This window comes from Aythya marila (assembly GCF_965140915.1).
Source record: "Aythya marila genome assembly, chromosome: 3".
Lineage (NCBI taxonomy): Eukaryota > Metazoa > Chordata > Aves > Anseriformes > Anatidae > Aythya > Aythya marila.
In genome coordinates, this window is record NC_139044.1 from 69413982 (window position 1) to 69431896 (window position 17915).

General features: G+C 45.0%; 1 protein-coding gene across 1 annotated transcript; it reads right to left on the bottom strand.

The window, feature by feature from the left end:
* Positions 1-1211: 1211 nt before the first annotated feature.
* Positions 1212-17063, bottom strand: POPDC3 (popeye domain cAMP effector 3). Its single transcript, XM_082755872.1, has 4 exons — positions 16710-17063; positions 8184-8928; positions 6240-6348; positions 1212-5702 (listed from the first exon to the last, which is right to left on the bottom strand). The coding sequence occupies exons 2-4, from the start codon at positions 8672-8674 to the stop codon at positions 5385-5387; spliced, it is 918 nt and encodes a 305-aa protein (XP_082611998.1). The 5' UTR covers positions 8675-8928; positions 16710-17063; the 3' UTR covers positions 1212-5384.
* Between the last annotated feature and the right edge of the window lie 852 nt (positions 17064-17915).

A 17915-nucleotide genomic window follows, 5' to 3' on the forward strand; every position in this document is an offset into this window, starting at 1 on the left:
CCACAGCAGGACAACTGCTGTAAAATCCCGCTCTGACAGGCTTTTGGGAACATCCCACCTTCTCCCCAGTCCATGACAATGTTTAACAATGTTTGTGGCTTGCAGAATGACGACTTGGGTCAAACCCCTCTGCTGGTAGAACCACCTGCAAAGCTGCTCAGCAGAAGGGCTCTGCCAGCCCTGGCTTTGGAGGTGGCTCCAAATCTTGCACACCATCCCTGTGCCAGCGTTCCCTGCAGTTCCAGCTGCTCACAGAGCCTCCAGCAGTGGCCGGGTGCCTCACATGATGTGCTCCTGACGCTGCTCCTACACACTGGTGCTTACAGAGCTCCACCTACACCGCTTGATTCACCACGAGGAGGTGGCATTATTTCCAGGCTAAGTTCAATTAACTCCCTTGACTCACACAGAGCACGCGGTGCAGACTGCAAATGTTAGAGCAGTACAGTGAGAGAGCAAACAGTCCTTCAGCACGTCTGTATGTATGAATTTCTGGCATTAATAATCTGGATTATTACAAACTATTTGCTCACTCTACTCTTAATACACGATGTGCTCAAACCCGTAATCCAGATTATTAATACCAGAGCATCCAAGCACTACTCAGCTGTCTTTCTCTTTTTTAACCAATTCTGACAACTTCAACAGAAGGCACGCTGCAGCTCGTACTGCCTCTGCCTTCTGCCCCAGGAGATTAAGTGGAAACTGCAGAGCCACAAAAATCTACCAGACAGAAAAATTAATGTGATTTGGACAAAGAGTGAAAAAAATGAAATGGCTGCTTTCCCTTGGAAAACCCAAACCTATTATATTTTTATGCATATTAATGTAAGCACAATAAGTATTTTCAAGAGAGATTAATAAATCAGCTTTATAAAGTATTTACTTTGTTGTATTGTAAAAAAAATCTGTGATGCCGTAACACTTTGGGGCAGAAGAATATGCACTCAAATATTAAGAGGAATGGAGAGGAAGAAAAAAAATTAATCTGTTAATGTGAATTCAGCAAATATATATTTATTTCCATTTCTTCTGTTTAAATAGTTTTATCTAAATAGCTTATGGATTCATTTAATTTTTAACAGATGGTTTGCAAGACCTGTTTATGTGAGCAGTACAACACTGTATTTTATTTTTTTTCATGTATATTGAGCCCAAATATGTATTATATTTATCATTTAAGATATTTAAACACCATAAACACCATAGAGTGCTTTTTTTTTTTTTTTTTTCTTTCTAGAAATTATCATCAACATATTATTTAATTACTGCAAGCATCTGCCTTTTTTTGAGGTGTGGTAAAACTATACATCATCCAAGCATGTATCCAGTTTTCCCAGCATTATCCTAGCAGATGTCATATAGATGTGTATAGTTTGACACAATTATTTCCATTCCATGACTGAGTTCCCTTTGAACCCTCTGCCACATCTGCTGGTTTGTTGCAGGGCAATTAATTCTCGAAAATGTAGGACTGGGATGGACCTCCTCAGCCACCATGTCCAGCCTCCATTAGTACAGGCAACCACATCAAATAATCTTTTTCATTAAGCATTTACAATTTGCCTTGCATAGCACTATTAGTTAAAACAGTACATAAGGATACATCCTCTCTGGTATTTTGGAGTTCTGAGTGGACTTATATGTTCGAGCAAAAACATTTCTGAGGTTCTGTTACCTGTATTTACGCTACTGCTTGTTCATCAAGTAGTACCTAACAAAAGAACTGCTGGGTCAGTCCTATGCTTATTTAAGGCATTTATCAGACATGCATTGCTCTGCCAAAGGAGTGCAGGCAACCAGCCACTGGGGCGCCCCCAGGTAGGGAGGACTCACTTTGAAGATCTCACAATATATTGCTGTATCCAATAAATTGATTTGCCATGATCCAAATTTTATAAAAGCCTCTCATGGATAACTTTTTTTGGCTTCTTGGACTGTCCTGGGCCATGTATTTTTTTGGCTTGTGCAGTAATATGAAATTTGAACCCTTCTGCAGGCTGAAAGGGCAATTCAAGCACAACGTTCACAATCCTAAAAACTCTGGAGGATGAACTGCTGCAGACAAATGAGCAAACAGCCATGTGCAGCAGATTCTGACATTCTTACCTATAAAAACATTCACATCTGGACATAACCCCATAGAAGATTATGGAACTGTTAAAAACATAAAATGTTTTTGGGAGATCTACTGATCAGAAAAGGATTCACGATAGTGTCTTCAATTCGCAAGGCAGCACTGATGCAATTATCCTTTCACTTAAACCGATTACTAGGGAGCCTGATCACCTCTCTGACAGCTACTCCTGAGTAATAACATGGACATAACTGGGATGATGTTTGAGTCGAAACTTCATCTTGCTCCAGATGTTTACAAACCTACAAGTGGGTTCATATGACATCATAAAAGATTGTATTATTTCACAGACATCATTTGAGTACTTCTTTACTGAGGTAAATTAGATAGATCTCCCAAAATACTGTTTTATGAATCACATACCAGCGTGTATTCTCTATAGTACATTTTAGGAACACTGTCAAAATAAAAAACAGGGATGGAGAGGGCTTGGTGTCTCACTTCCCGTCCTTTGTGTGCACATATTTTATTGTAGATATGTGCCCTGAATTCTACAGCTGAAATGTTCTGCCAGTCGTGACTCAAACAGATGCTGAAAAACTGGAGATGATTTTAAAAAAGTGACTCAAAGCCCAAAAAGCAGAGTATCAAAAGCTAAACAAGATTACTTAAGAGTATGTTCAGATATTGACTCAGTCATGTCCTAGTAGATATTTCTGACAGTAACTGATTCAACCAGAGAAAAGCATCACAAAGAGCAAACTGTGGCTGGAAAGAATGCTGAAACTAAGGCACACACTAGTCATGAGGAAGGCAAAAATTACCTAAGGATGTAATGAAGCACCCATCACTGCAGAACAGGTCCCTCTCTATGCAGTAAGCTATAGCTTAAATGGAATACATACACTTGATACAGAACTTGGGCGGGCACGATTCCTTGGTCTTATTTTGAAGGTGACAGTGATCATAGCAGTTTATTAAATACTGGCCCTATTTAAGTTAAGGCAAGCTTTCCAATGGACATATACAGGACAAGTCCATATATTCAAGAATACTGAGAAGAGCATTAGTTAGTGCTTTATACTCTGCCTTAGTCCTGAATACCAATTTTTATGTTTCTAGACTATAACCTTTATATGCTTGTAGGCTGATAACACATAAAATGGCAAGTATAAACTTCATCTTGGTCCAACGCATTTTATAGCAAAAGAACGTTATAAATTCTTGCCATTTTATCAGGAGAGGTTGGGGGGGGTGTCTATTTTTGAATCATCTGTTAAAAAGGACCGTAAAAGCTCCTCAGCGTGTGGAATGGTCACCAGCAAGAGCTCGGCTGGTTGAAGCAGAGGCTGGATGTGCAGCACAGAGCACGGGTGGCCGCATCCATGGGAAGGGATGTGCTCTTCATCCACTGTAGGCGGTGAGCTCCGCCGACAGGTAGGCCACGATACTAATCGCAGTGCTGAAGTGATGTGAGAATACCGCTCCTGAGTAACACCAAAGGGTCACACAGCCTGCTGTCCTGTCTCTTCTCTGCCACCTAAGGAAAAGTGTCAGACTGGGGTGCACAGCTCTGACCCCTAACACCGTCTCCCAAATTCTGGTACTTTGTGCCTTAGGTATTTCCTGAGCCAGTCTTCAATAACTGTCAATGAATTCTTCTTTCACATTTTACCAATTCTCTCTTGACCAAGACAAAGTCAGGGACTTCACACAATTGGTAACAACCATGGAATACATAATGTGGAAGGGCTATTAGCAGGATTTAGGGATTACCACGTTACATGCTGTACTAACGTCTGGCAGATTACTAACATCTCTGAGAAAGGGATATAAAGATGAAAGCAAAGCTTAGGAAACACTGTTCTACATCGAAGGCCATTCAAACAGGGCTGTTTCAGATCACTTCTAATAGTGTTGTTAAATGTCCACTGCCTGATTACCTTTCAAGAATGAGGTTTTAGCATTGTTTTACGCCCTCCAGCACCAGCACTCAAGATTTGAACTCATATATGCACCTGCACACACACAAGCACGCGGCAGCTGTCCTACCAAACAGTCCAGCAATTTTGGATTTTAAATATTAAAAATGTGATCTATCTCAAGATCTATCAAGCAGCAATATGGTCTCATAAAATAGTAATGCTTCTTATTTTCTGATTACTGGCATGCATCTGGAAGGTGAGTTAGAAAAGACATTCAAACACTTCTCCCCAAAGGCACAGTGACCTCAAGGTTCAAAACCAGCTTTCTCCCACTAAAGCTTGAGCTGGTGCTCCCTTATGTTATTAAAACACCACAGATTTTCAGAAAGAATACATTTTAAATGAAGAATTTCATAGGCACAGAGAAGTGACTCTGGAAGCTTAACAAGAATGCTTCAGCTAAAGATGGTATTTGTAGCTGCAGCTGTTTCTTAATTAATTTTTACCTGACAAACCTGGCTAAAAAAGGATATTGTAAAACAAACTCCAATGGTTTGGCAGTTGATTGATTAACAATATTTATTGTACATGTTACGAATGGCACTTACACCTTGGAAGTCCAGGTTCTGTAGCATTACATTCTGTTAGAAACACTGCACAATCATTTCCCTAGCATGTATTTGCAGCAATTATAACTGCAATACTTCTCCAGTGCCAGCAATTACACTGACGTTTGTTTTCACACAATGTCCTTTTAGGACAGCCTGAGAGAAAGCAATCACTCGTGGGACAGGACTTGTTGTTGTCTCTTGTTTATTTGCTTTAGGAACCTTGCTGTGCATTTCAAAATTACTTCTTCAAAAAGAAGAACAATACAATTAGTCTCTTCCTGTAATATTCTTCATGTTAATTGAGACAAGGTTCACATGGCATAAGTTGAATGTTACAAGCAGGTTGCTGTGCTTTGAAGACAGCTTACTTGTTTGCATTAAGGTAGAACTGTGTATTTCATTAATGGCAAATATTTTTGAGAAAGTATAATCACAGATACTGTGTTGTTTTGTCTTTGTTTTTAACACAGCACAGAGGCCGCCACAATTACAATAAAACTTCAGCCTATTGTAATTTGTTTTCCTCCCAAAGTAACAAGGTCAACAGAAGAACCAACAGAAACTAAACATATTGCACAAGTAGTCAGAATGCACAAGCCAACCAGCTGGCTCTACAGGGGGAATCCAAGCTACTTCAGCTAAAGTAAATGGCACTTCTCAGTCAGTTTTGGCGTCGCTACGTCTCATTCTGCTTCATCCTCCCGCTCCACCACGTCCCCTCTTTGTGCTTGGGGTACTTTGGGAATGATTAGGGGAGCAGGTTCCTCCCCGCTATTGCTTCCTGGAGGAGTTGCAGTTTGGGACCACTGGCCGCAGCCGCCTGGGGGACCTCCTCTGCAGGCGGCGTGGGGGTGGCACCGGGGGCGTCTCGGAGAGCGAAACGTGGTAGAAGTTTGGCAAGCGAATGTCGTACCTAAACCCCTTTCCCACATGCACCCTGTCGTTCAGAGCATACAGTTTTTCGGCAATGTCGCTCCCGATTAAAATTGAGAAGAGGCGTGAGATGAAACGGTGCTTAGCAAACAGCAAGTACAGCTTCTTTCTCCTCCAGGCCACATACCGACAATCTGTCTCTGCTGTAAGCGTTACCTACAGAACAGAAAATTAAAATTAGCTAATTCTGATGTTTCGTTGCATCTCCTGCAGCTAAAGCCAGTTTAATCCAGCTAGCGAGCTGTGTGAGGTTGCAAATGGCAAGCCAAAGGGATGACTGGGAGGGGATGCCCCCAGTGAGGCCTCGCTGGCTGTGGTGTGGAGGATGATCAAGCCTCACTGTACTGCGGGCACAAGGCTCCCTGCCGGCATGCTCTGAATTTCACCTCCCGTGGGTGTGGGTAAAGCATCTCCTGCGGACGTGCGTGGTTTCTTAGGTATTTTAGCTATCTTTGCACAGCAAACAAGAGTCTACCTCTCGGATTAGCTTGTAGGAAAAGCTCGTTTGTCGTAACAACGAGATGCAAACAGAAAGAGGATGCAAACAGCATGACCAGTCCAATGGGTAGAGGACATCCCTCCCCAAAACAGCGGAGTGCCAGATATTTGATTTCAAAAACAGCACCCACAAGCAAAGAAAGTTATTTCCAGATTTTTTTTTTCTAGTACTCAAAAAAAACCCTCCACTTTTACCTGGAAAATTCCCTCTTCTGTGGGCCTCAGTGAATCCCATTCAGGAGAATCCAGAAATTGAAGAGGAAAAATATAATGCAGAAACTCCCCATCAACTGTCACTCTGATCCTACCGAGATAAGACGTGTTAATTTGTTAGTACTGTGTGTACAGCAGCAACGACTGCAACAAGAATGTGTCAATACTACTAGGGGAGGAGTTTAAATAGGAGTTTGATAGCATGAAGAAACAACCGCTGGCCAACACTAATTATATTTTTTGAACCAAGCTGGATCAGACTAGTGGGGTGAGAATACAAGGCAATCGTGCAGCTGAAATTCAAACCTTTTCAGGTCACGTTATCCTCTCTGGGGCAGGTTGGTGCAGCAACATGCAAGCTTGGTCATGAAAAGGCTAGCGTGTGCTTGCGAGGTGAGAGATCAATGCGCAGAGCACCGGTTGCCTCCTCCGCTTGAAAGCCACAGGATATACTCCCAGGTACAGCAAACATGCGTTTTGGAGGGAACAAAGGCAGGGAGTGTGGTGTAGTTCCCCATGCCATGTGTTATGCAGAGCTCGGTGTCGAAGAGGAATTAAATTGCCACATAACAACTGTCTCTGGAGCCAGGAGCCAGGATGGACATGTGGCATCTCTGTGTGGCCTTCTGCAGATGCCAAAGAAAAATTTTCTTTGAACTTTTTCTAAGACCATATTAAAGTTTGAGGGCCACAAGCAGGAAATGTTTGTTTGAATCTCAAAGCAAGCTGTAGGTGTCCCCTTTTTACATCTGCTCTACACCAAGATCAGCATTTCTTGCAAAAGCACAAGCAGCAGCCCTACACTGCATGCAGGAGCCTAACAGGAATTCCCCGCATGGTGACTGAGCAGCTGGGCATGTAGAAGGCTGAACACCTCCCCTTCACTATGACCATGACCAAAAGCAACAAAAGCAACATGGTGCCTTCTAGGCAGCTCCCAAGAATGCTCCAAACTCGGGTTCCAGCAAAGCTAACTACTTAGGATCCATGTTGTTCACTGCCAGTCGTACTAAATCAGCTGAGCTTCAAGCTGCTTGCAGATTCCTTCTGTTTATGCAAGCAGGCTGCCAAAATGCACCTACAAAGTGTCCCATCAAGCCCAGACCACAGCCATCAGTTCTGGGTATCTCATATAGTGCTGGGTATCTCATATGGTGCTGGGTATCCCGTCTACCCTCGTGGTGGCCCTGAACCACTCTGCATGCAGTATGTCAGCGACTATTTCCCCTCAGGAAGGCATCAGCAAGGTCGCTAGGAGGGTCCCTGGTAAGCAGGGATAGAAGCAGGTGGATTTACTGCCTCAGGGTCTAATGAAGGGTCGCAGCACACAGTAACTGTAGAGTTATGCATGTCTGGATGGGGCCCAACTAGGTCCCACTGCCCTGGCAGGGTGCTATCAGACCTCCTCTCCCTTGCTCTCTCCCTTCTCCCAGCCCCCGGAAAGAAGCCAAGAACAATCTAATAACAAAGTCAATACACTCTATTAAACTGTGTTTACCTCAGTATATTCAGTTTCATAACTACATTTTAGTCCTGCTTCAGATGATATTAGCAGAAAAAAAACAAACAAAGGAAGATGCTTTGTTCATCGGCAAGGTGATAGATGGCAAAATGTAGCCTGAATACTACATTTGGTTCCTTTACCTGCCTAACATGTTAAGTGCTATGATACTGTGCTCTGACTAAGGATGACTTTAGATGCTTTTCTTTAAGCTATTACAGATTTTATGCTTAGTGTTTCTATGTTAGTGCTGCCCTAGACGAGTGTATTTAGCCCATTAATATTTATATTACTTGCATTAATATTTAATCTACTGTACTGGAAAATGAACAAACAATACACAAATGAAGCATTTTTGCTTTCATTTTCAAGAAGGGGTGGGGAAGACATTTGCAGTAAGTAGGTCCAAACAAACTGATACCAACCTGCCTGATACAAGCAAGGAGAGTTTATCAATAGGTGTTTTGCCTTGCATAGCGTAACAGTGCTCCTTCTCCAGGGTAACCACTTCTGCATCACAGCACAAGACAATCTTCCTATAAACAGTTAAGGAAATTCCTAGAGGCTGGAAGAGAGCACTGTAGAGTTCCTGGAATTCTTTGTCAAAGGAAACACTCCGAACTTGATAGGTAACATAAATGAACTGTACGAAGCATATAGCAAACAGTATAAAATTCCAGGAGAATATATCAGCAGCACAGACATCCAGCCAAGCCCAAACAGAAGAGCAGAGAAAGCCCAATCCAAGCAAACTGAAGACATAGAGAAGCCCAAAGAATCCACTTCCACCCATGAAGCCAACAACAAAGAGAATACTAGCTAGGTGGTAGATAGATCCCTCTGCCTCTTGCTTCCAGGTGGTGCATGTAGGGTGTGCATATATCAAGCTCTCCCAAAAACTTGCATTTTCTCCCATGGCTGGACTAATTTTTCGATTCAGCTGAATCTCTGAAATTGTTATTTATGTGATACAGCCAGAGGGGTCCTTTGCTTTTCCATTCTTGCGAACTCTGCTCAATGATCACATAGTGCCAGGGTCTCTTTTGGTAGTAAAGTTGCACTTAGGATCTCCAGCAACTAGGAAGCTAATGTTCTCAGAAGGCAATGTTGTTTCTCATCAGTTCATGCGTTGTCTTGACTTTGGACGTGTCATCTGTAGTTTTGTCTGATCTGGACAAGTGAAGAAAAGATGAATTACTTATAAAATGATTTCCATCAATTAAACTTGATCAAAGCTTTTATTGTCTAAAACCGCAGACTGCATTACAATCATTCAATTTCCCCTGTAACCCTACGATTCCAGGATCAAACCTTAATAATCACTCTAGTAGTGAAGATCATATTTTTGTACACACGAAGCCTGCAGAAGCTGTCAAATTGCCACTGAATCCATGTAACCCTGTACATAACATCCAGGGCATCCCGGGACAAGTCTGTCTGCAGCCTAACTGCTGAGAAAGTGGTTGCATTTTCTGGTCCTGAACCTGCTGCCTGCAAGCCCCATCTAATGCCCTACCTCCTTTGGGAAAAAGAGACAATGAACTTTTGTCCCTTGCTCACTTCCTTCATGTCATTCTGGATCTCTGTCAAACCATTCCCTTCCCCTCTTTGCCTTTCTGTTATTGTTCATGAGCTCAGCAAAGCTGTCCCTGGAGATGGCAAGCTACATCCCCAAACATCCCAGTAAGAGAAACCCAAGCATCATGGGGGATGCTCTTTTCTACTCCAAGGATGGACAGCAAAAAGCTGTCATGTATAAGGAAGACTATGAAATTTAAAGGCAGCTTTACACAGATTGTGCTATTGGAATGTGAAGCAAGTCATCCAGCAAAATACTTCTCACAAGGCATTTATAGAGCTGTTTTACAACAGTCCAAAGTTCTACTTTATGTAATTTCATGCTAAGGGCTACAATTTTATTGTTCAACACTGTAAAATGTTTAAAATGCTACTTTTTACCATATTACAATGTATTCTTAAGAGTTTAATAAAACCTAAGATACACAACTGAAAAACATGAAAAAAAGAAAAAACACAAAAGCAAAACAAATAAATAAAATCAAGCCCAGCTTTCTTTGTCTCTCTTTTAAAGCAAAAATAAATATTTCACTGTAAAATTAGAAGCAGTAGAAAGTGCAAAGCCAGCACCTAAACCTTTCAGTAATGTAACCAGAGCTGAAACCCACCAAGGTCTTCACTGTCTGTTTCTTTTCCTGGAAGAACCGCAGGGAAGCTAGCATAATCTTGCTATCTAAATTATTGGATTTTCTAGAATATCAAAGGCAGCTACTTTTTTTTTTTCCAAGAGCCACTGACATCAACATGTAAAAGAAGTACTACTGCTGCAGTGAAGCATCCAGTATTGTTCAGCAAGGCTTTCAGTGCTTTTCTTCTTTTCTTTTACAGTGAACAGATCTAAGAAATTCATAGAGCAAAGCCGTATCAGGAGTCGGACTCGATGATCCTTGTGGGTCCCTTCCAACCTGGTTATTCTACGATATTACATTTCCTAGCTGCTACAGCTTTACTTCTTCTAAGTTTATTCAAAATTCAACACTAACTCCATAATTCACAAACATTAATGCTGGGAAAAGACACAAAATCCCAAACAACCAGGAAGCAGTTTAGAAGAGAAAGTTAGGAGGAGACCTCTCCTGCTTTGGGAGTAGGACAGGGTGTCCCTGATCCATCAAAATGTCACAGCTAGAGAGAAAGGGACCTTTCCAAGCCCAAGGTGCTCTATATCCTACTTTGGTGGAAGAAGCAGATTCCCAGGAATGAGGTACTTTGTAGCTATAAGCTTTGGTGCTTGTCTCTTTACCCAAACACCCTTCTCCGCCAACACAATCGATACAGGATTCCCCCTGGGTGCAGGATTTAGCCCTTGGAGGATGGGAGTTCAGAACCAACTGGCCTCAAAGCAGGTACCTAGGCGTGGTAAGAGTGCTGGGAATTTTAGGTAGCACTTCTGTGACCAGGGGGTAAGATTTCTGAATGAAAAGTAAGTGCAGAACACGCAGTGGCAGGCCTCCAATTCTGAATCCACTCGGCCTTTCCATTGCACAAGTTTTTGTTCTTTTGAAATACCATCACTGGTAACAGTGATTTCAGGTTACTGTTAATACTTCTCTATTGCCAACATTTTGCTTCAACCAGTTGTCATCAAGATCCTACTTTCTACACAAAATTCAGTGTTTTGAATGGGATCGTGACTGAGATATTGCATGGGAGCTGTGTGCATGACACAAAGATAAACACCGTGGGTATGTACTGCAGTCTACCTTCCATTTCCAACATCTTTTTTCATGAAAAGTTGCATGACATTGCAATAATTTCACAAAATTTATGTCCAATTTCCAATCCACTCACAGCATTCGCAGCCTGCCGGCACTACAGCTCAGAGCACTGCTGTAAAACATCTGCTCGTGACAAGATGGGTCAAAAAGAAATCCAGGAGAACAGTGTACCACTGGGACACAGACAGGGGGTCGCTATACACAAAACCAAAGCCCCCCCCAAAACGTCCTGTATTTATAACTGTTTATTTTATTAGTAGTTTATAAGCTGTCCCAGCTATGTGGCAACCACTTTCAGAATAACACAAACATGGTAGCTGCAGGCTGCTGGAGACAGAGAAGCCTGGATAAGATCTCCCAGCCCAGAAAGAAGCCATACCCCGTGAGCACAGGTGGGATTGCTGAAAGGTTTCTGGGTGTTTTACCCCACCACAAGTCTTTCCTTCTCAAATGTGGAGAAAAATCAGCCCTGACTGGAGACGGGCGCAACATTCAGCAGCAAGGACTTGCAACAACCAACAGCTTCAAGGACTAAGCTGTCCTCAGACAGAGATAAAATTAAGGGGTTTGCTACAGCTTCAAGGCAGTAAATGGAGCGTCTCAAGTATATTCTCTAAGATAAGTGCTAGCCAGCAACTGAAAACTTTGTATGAACAGAATATTAAAATAGACAAAGCAGAATGAATTTATGTTGGAATTTGCAGGCACATTGTATGATCTCCTGAAATGGGCATTTCCCCCATTCACTGCAGCATTCCCACAGAGAAACACCAGTTATGTAAACTGCAATTTACTTGAGAACCACATACTTCACCCTGTATTTGCCATCAACGACTCAAAGTCAATTCTGAGAAGCTCTGAGTGTTAGTTACTGTGTGTTGAGTCACAACCATTTCTGAAACAAAAACCAAGCAGACCCAAACCACCTGAGGCCACAAGCAAGTCTTCTCTTTGGTCTCTTTAATTAAGTCGAAAGTGAAGCTGTTCGGAGCTGGAACACCCTGCTCCTTTGCTGCCTTACCCTCCGTACTCAGGCAGGAAGCCCTCAGGATGCACGCTGTATGAGCTGGCCAGAGGTGGAGCCGCACGTGCTGACCCTGCAACCAGCCCGGCTGATCCACATTGCTGGCTACAGCCTCGCCACCAAAAGGGAAGATGTTCCAGCATACACGCTTCTATGTTTACATACATAAAAGGGAGATATGCTGCGTTTAGCAGGCTTTGTCTCACCTATTTTAGCCATCTAGAGCACAGACTGGCTCAGCAGTCACAGCACCTGCCCCAGCCATACAGACAGGAGCTGGGGTCACTCCGAGCTGGGGCAGGAGCATCCATGGCCCCGGCTTCAAGAGGGCCGAGCCCTGAGCATGCCAGCCGGGCTGAAACATCTCATCCCGTCTGGCCATCTTTTATGCGTATGAAGAGAAGCTGCTCTTTAATTTTAGCAAGTGCTTCCTCCAACATAGCGCAGTAGCTCTGTTCAGCAGCTCTATTAACATATCGCTTTCTTCCAGTTCCATTAGGCTTCTGGAAACCACTCTCTGCTCCGCTACTGCCACGCATTTCTCTTGATGGTTGTTTAAGTAGCACGCTTCCCCTGGCTATTTTCCTTCAGCAGTTGCTCACCTAGGGTTAGATGCCCAAAGGGACTGAGATGACCAAACTTTGCATCGCACCGCAGTGTCTAACTTGTACAGTGCACTGAGGAGCCAGGCACCTAAAGACAGGCATGGCTGTGCACCCACAGGCAAGTATGGGCAGACAAACACACTGCTTTCAGTGATAAACAGCCCCTGAAGCATGCATATAGCAATTAGGACAGCAACTAACACCGCAAGCTCACATCTCAGCTTACCTTACGCTTTGTGGGTGTCTCTATCCTAGAGAAAGCAGCAACTATAATACTGGAAAACACTGTTTTCCCAAGAAAATGCAGCCTCCGCAATGCAGAGAAGGCTACAGTAACTTCATCACAACTGATAACATCTATTTGGGAGGTAGAAAGGGGAGGAAGAAGGATGAGGAAGAAAAGGACTACCTGATCTGAAAGACAAAGGTACCAAGATAACCAGTCACTATAAAACTAGATATATTCAGATGACAAAAATATGCAAGTACAGGTAGCAAACTTCATCATTGAAATGACTTTGAAAATTCCCTTTTCTTATGAAAAGAATTTATGAAATTAAAGAAATCAGGATTCTGACTGACACCTAAAATAAATCTGGATGTGCTGTTAGTAAAAAAAGGAACTGATTTACTCTAATTCCATTTTTTATTCTACTGAAAGTCAGACCAGATGATTGCAATGATGTGGAAATGATGATTGCAAAGCTGTGTAGCTGGTCTTGCTAGTGAAATCTTGAAGCCTACCTTATATACCAACTACGTAACTACCTTAGACAATCGAAAGCACTGAGCACAGGTAGGTCTCTGAAATTATTCCTCATGTAGACCTTCTAGCAGAAACTTTCATCCATGAGGAGCCAGAATCCCTCCCTGTAGCTATGTTTCTTCAAGAACGGGACCTTTTACCACTAAATGCTTTAACATGATACATGCACCTGGCATCCAAGCCCCAAGATCCTCCTTTCCAGGTGAGCACCCTCATCACGGCACAAAATGCGCCTGCAGCATGGTTCTCCCTGTCTCAGTCCCTTTTCTGCACACCACCACAGCTCCAGCAGGACAGGCAGGGAGTGCACCACCCGTGTGAGCTGCTCTACATCCCTCAGGGCTCCCCATGGGAGCAGGGATGATGGATTTTGCACTCCCTTGAGCTGAGGAAGGCATCCTATGTCTCATCCCTGCCTGGCCTGCCGGAGCCAAACAAGCAGCTGGGGCACTTCCAAGCATTTCAGTGCCTTCTGAGAAACAAGCACCAGCCACGTGGGGCTTTTTTGGGCCCAAACCCTGCTCTAGCCTGGCAGAATTTAGGTTCCCACAGGCATAGCTGTCAACCAAAAGTGACCATCATCCGGCTTCCACCTCGCTATGGCACCCAGGGGCTCAGGTGGATGCTTGAGGCCGGCGGCTGCGGGCCCCCGGCACCTTGGCCTGGTCGCTGTGGGGCTGAGCAAGAAGGAGCTCTCCCTCAGCAGCCCTTCGGTGGGGCTCGGGGTTCATTCAGCTGCTTCGGCTGGGCTGGCAAGGCCTGCTTCTGCTTACAGTTGGCTCAAATAAATCCTCACTAGTCCTTTATAGAAGTGGAAAAAAGCTGGGGGGGGGGGGGCGAGGAGGGAGGGCAGCGAGAGAGAAAGAAAACCCACAGCAACACAGAGTAGTTTAAAGTTCATTAGGAGCACTGCACACAGTGAAGCCACTATTATTTAGTCTTTAAATATTTAAAGGCCAGCCTACTATACACAGATTACAGTACTTGAACGATCGCTCATTTATCACTGTAAAATACACAATGCAATCCTCTGTGGCTGCTGAGCCAGTACCGAGGATGCTATCTATTTTTTGCTCCAGACGGTATCTGACGTGGAAGAAATGACACATTTTCTTCCAATCTGAATCAGAACTGATGAAAAGTAAGCACATGTGGTATTCATGACAAATAATTTCCCCTCCTTTCTCTCTCTCTCTCTTTTTTTTTTTTTTTCCTAAGTTCTTCAACTCCTAGGAAACATGAATATGGAAGGGCAGTTGGAAAAATTTTACATTTTAACTATAGATTGCTGGCACTTGCATAGGTTTGTGCAAGACTTGTCTGCTGTTGAGCAGCACTGGACAAGCAATAATTCAGTGGTTCTCTTTTATTGCGTTTTATAATGAATACACCCAAGTGAAGCACAAGTTTAAGATTTTCTACGGTTCAACTTTTAAATTAATAATAGAGGAAGCAACCACAACGCGTATTTCACAAGTGCTTTAAAACTGTGCTAATGAACTGCAGTTGAACCCTGCAGACCTCAGCATGACTGAGTTTGTGCAGCAGTGCCCTTGGCCGGGAATGCATTCCCCTGTAACCAGCCACGTGGCATGGACCTCGTTTCCCAAAAAAGAAATAAACACAGGGGCTCGCTCCGTCACACTACACCTGGGCGTAAAACCGGGTTACGGAGTAGTGCCATCAACCACGCATTGAAACGGATACACAGCCTGCTAAGTCATGAAACTGTACATAAAACAGAGTGAAATGGTCCAAGGTAGCAGAGCTGCTGACATTATTTATCCCTACTGGAGGGCTCAGGGTCACGAGTGACCAGTCCAGTTTGTGCTTTACTGGGGCAAGCATCACGTGGCTTTACAAGCAAAGCAGCGCCGCAAAACAGCAGCGTGCCCAGAGCTCTGGCTTAGCACCACTTTCATCGTTCTTCCACCTAGGTGAGTCCGAATGCTCTCAGTCTCACAGAGCAACCTCACCACAAGCTGAGGCTGTGCCCCCCACACAAGAGCAGGCTGTGTTCAAGCAGCAGAGGTGTCCCCAATTACATGCACTACGTGATCACCCAGCAGCACTGATCTGAGTTCACTTTTGCAAGGCTGTGTAACGCGCTCCTAGGGTAAAATAAAATCTCATCTCTGAAGAGCCTGCACACTTCATGCAATGATTAAATGCAGTTTCATCTAATAAGAGTTTTCCTGAATCCTTAGGAAACTTTGCTCTCAACTTTAATCATAAAACACTTTCCTGCAACAAAATCTGCCTTCAAAATTAACCGGTATCATACTTCATTCTGTTTTAACACCTATTCTCCTTATTACAGCATACTTGCTATTTTGCAAGCTAGACATTTTCTTAAAAACACGCACTTGGAATTTATCGAGTTTGTTAACTGACTCTGTGCAGAACTTTGTGCAAAGCCCGAACAGCAACAGTTCTGCAGACACGGAGACCATTTCTTACCTCGCTGTGGTCAGTGCAGACATTTTTACTCATGCATACACAATCATTTTGCTATTAATCAACAGAGCAGCACGCAGCCTGATTTCTGGAAGCCAGATTTCATCAATGACATCTTTGTAACACTACCAGGTGGTCCATGATTGAATACTACACAAGATCAGCTACATCAAATGTTTGCCCATAAAATGATTGACAGCCTAAACGCACGCAAAGCTTTACGGAGCAGCTGAAGAAACTGTGGTAAAACATGATGGTTTGGGAAAAATATGTTTGGAAAAAAATATTATAGGTTGGGGGGAAAAAAAGTGTTTTGTAGGTTTTGTAGCTGTTTCTTTGCGAAGAAACTACTGCAAATACAAAACAGACCTTAATTTCAGGGCTCATCTCTTCTTGCCATTTGGTGACGGGGAGCGAGCAGCAGCAAGTAGCTGCAGGCAAGGAGGCAAAGCAAAAGCTGAAGAAGTCTCCGGCCCCCGAGCTGGTTTAGTGGAAGTCCGGACAGTTCCCGAGCTGGCCGCTGCCCGAGCCGGCTGCAGCCGCACCCCGAGGAAACCAGAAACCACGCTTTGTAAGGAATACCCCCCAAACCCGGTATACGACGAGGAGCCTTATTTCGGGCAGACCCCTCGGGAGACGACGAGCTCTGCACACCGCCCTCCCAAAGCGGGGACGGGGACGGGGACCGGGGACGCGACCCCCGGCGGCAGCGCCGCGGCTGCCGCCCGCCCCGACGGCTCGCCCGAGGGCAGCGCCCGCTGCGCCCGGTGCCCGGTGCCGGTGCCCGGTGCCCGGCCCCTTACCTGTCCCCGTGCCCCCTGCCGGGCGCCCTCGGCAAAGTCTCGCGGCCGGTTCGGGACGGGCCAGACGGGGCGGCCAGAGGGGGGTCTCTCCCCGCAGCCCCCGGCGGCAGGCGCCGTCCCGGCCGATCCGATCCGATCCGATCCGATCCGATCCGATCCGATCCGATCCGGTCCCGTCCCGGCCCCCGGCCCCCGGCCCCGCGGCGGCCCCGTCCCGGCGCTGTGACTAAAATAGGCAGCGGCCGCCGCCGGGCTGCGGGCGGCGCCAGGCGCGGGGCCGGCAGCGAGCGGCCGCAGCGCGCAGGCGCCTCCCGGCGGGCCCGGGGGGCTGCGGGGTCCCCCCGCCGAGGGGCTCCCGGCTGCGGCTCCGGGGTTCCCCCGCGGGGGGCTCCGAGGGGCTGCGAGGGGCTCCGGGAGCCGCTGGTGGCGGTGTCCCCACGGGGAGGGGAGGGGAGGGCAGGCTGTGCATCTGTTTGTCCACAATCTGCAGTTATTTCACTTAAAAAGAAGCCCATGTCTGCAGTTATTTCACTTAAAAAGAAGCCCATGTCTCACCGAGAACACGGTTACGCGTGTCGGTGCGGTGTCAGGACGTAACCCCCCCCGGTGCTCCGGCCATAAATTCGTTCTGGCCATCGCCTTGTGGCTCGGGGAGATAGAGCTTGTTGATTGAATGAGACCGACTTACCCAGTCGGTAATGCACGTAACATCACAGCCCGTCCATCGCATGTGCCGCTCCCGGTGTTGCAGAAGCTGTCCGTCAATAGCTGCAGCTGGAGCAGTGCGTGTGTTTTAATAAGAAGCCTGGAGGACCCGGTGCGCTTGCTGGTGGCCAGCTCTGAGGTCCCCGGTAGCTCGGAGCAGTGCTCCGACATGAACCTCTCCAGGACTAAAGGGATGGAGCAACCTGTTGTGCTCCAGACAGAAGGCTTAGGGTCCTCCTTAACACCTTGGCGAGACTGCTTTCCCAGGAAAGCTTTGTATTTACAGTTTATGGATCTGTGTTTTCCATGGAAGAAGATGCATCAGCTTTTGGGACAATTAATTCTCCTGAAACTTGAGAAAACAAACAGCCAGAACAGTTTAACCCAATGCTATCCCAAGTTTCATATATTCAAAACTTCATTATCTGGTTGCAGCACTTATTTTTATATTCTCTATTACTCTCTATTACTTCAGAGAGAAAAATCTTTTTATAAATCTGA

What these genes read in the sequence shown, in the direction of transcription:
- POPDC3 (XM_082755872.1), bottom strand. Translation starts at nt 8,674, where the DNA reads ATGGGAGAAAATGCAAGTTTTTGGGAGAGCTTGATATATGCACACCCT. An exon ending in TCCTTGCTTGTATCAGGCAG is followed by an intron (nt 6,349 to 8,183) that starts GTTGGTATCAGT and finishes TTATCTCGGTAG; the next exon opens with GATCAGAGTGACAGTTGATG. An exon ending in CAGAAGAGGGAATTTTCCAG is followed by an intron (nt 5,703 to 6,239) that starts GTAAAAGTGGAG and finishes TCTGTTCTGTAG; the next exon opens with GTAACGCTTACAGCAGAGAC.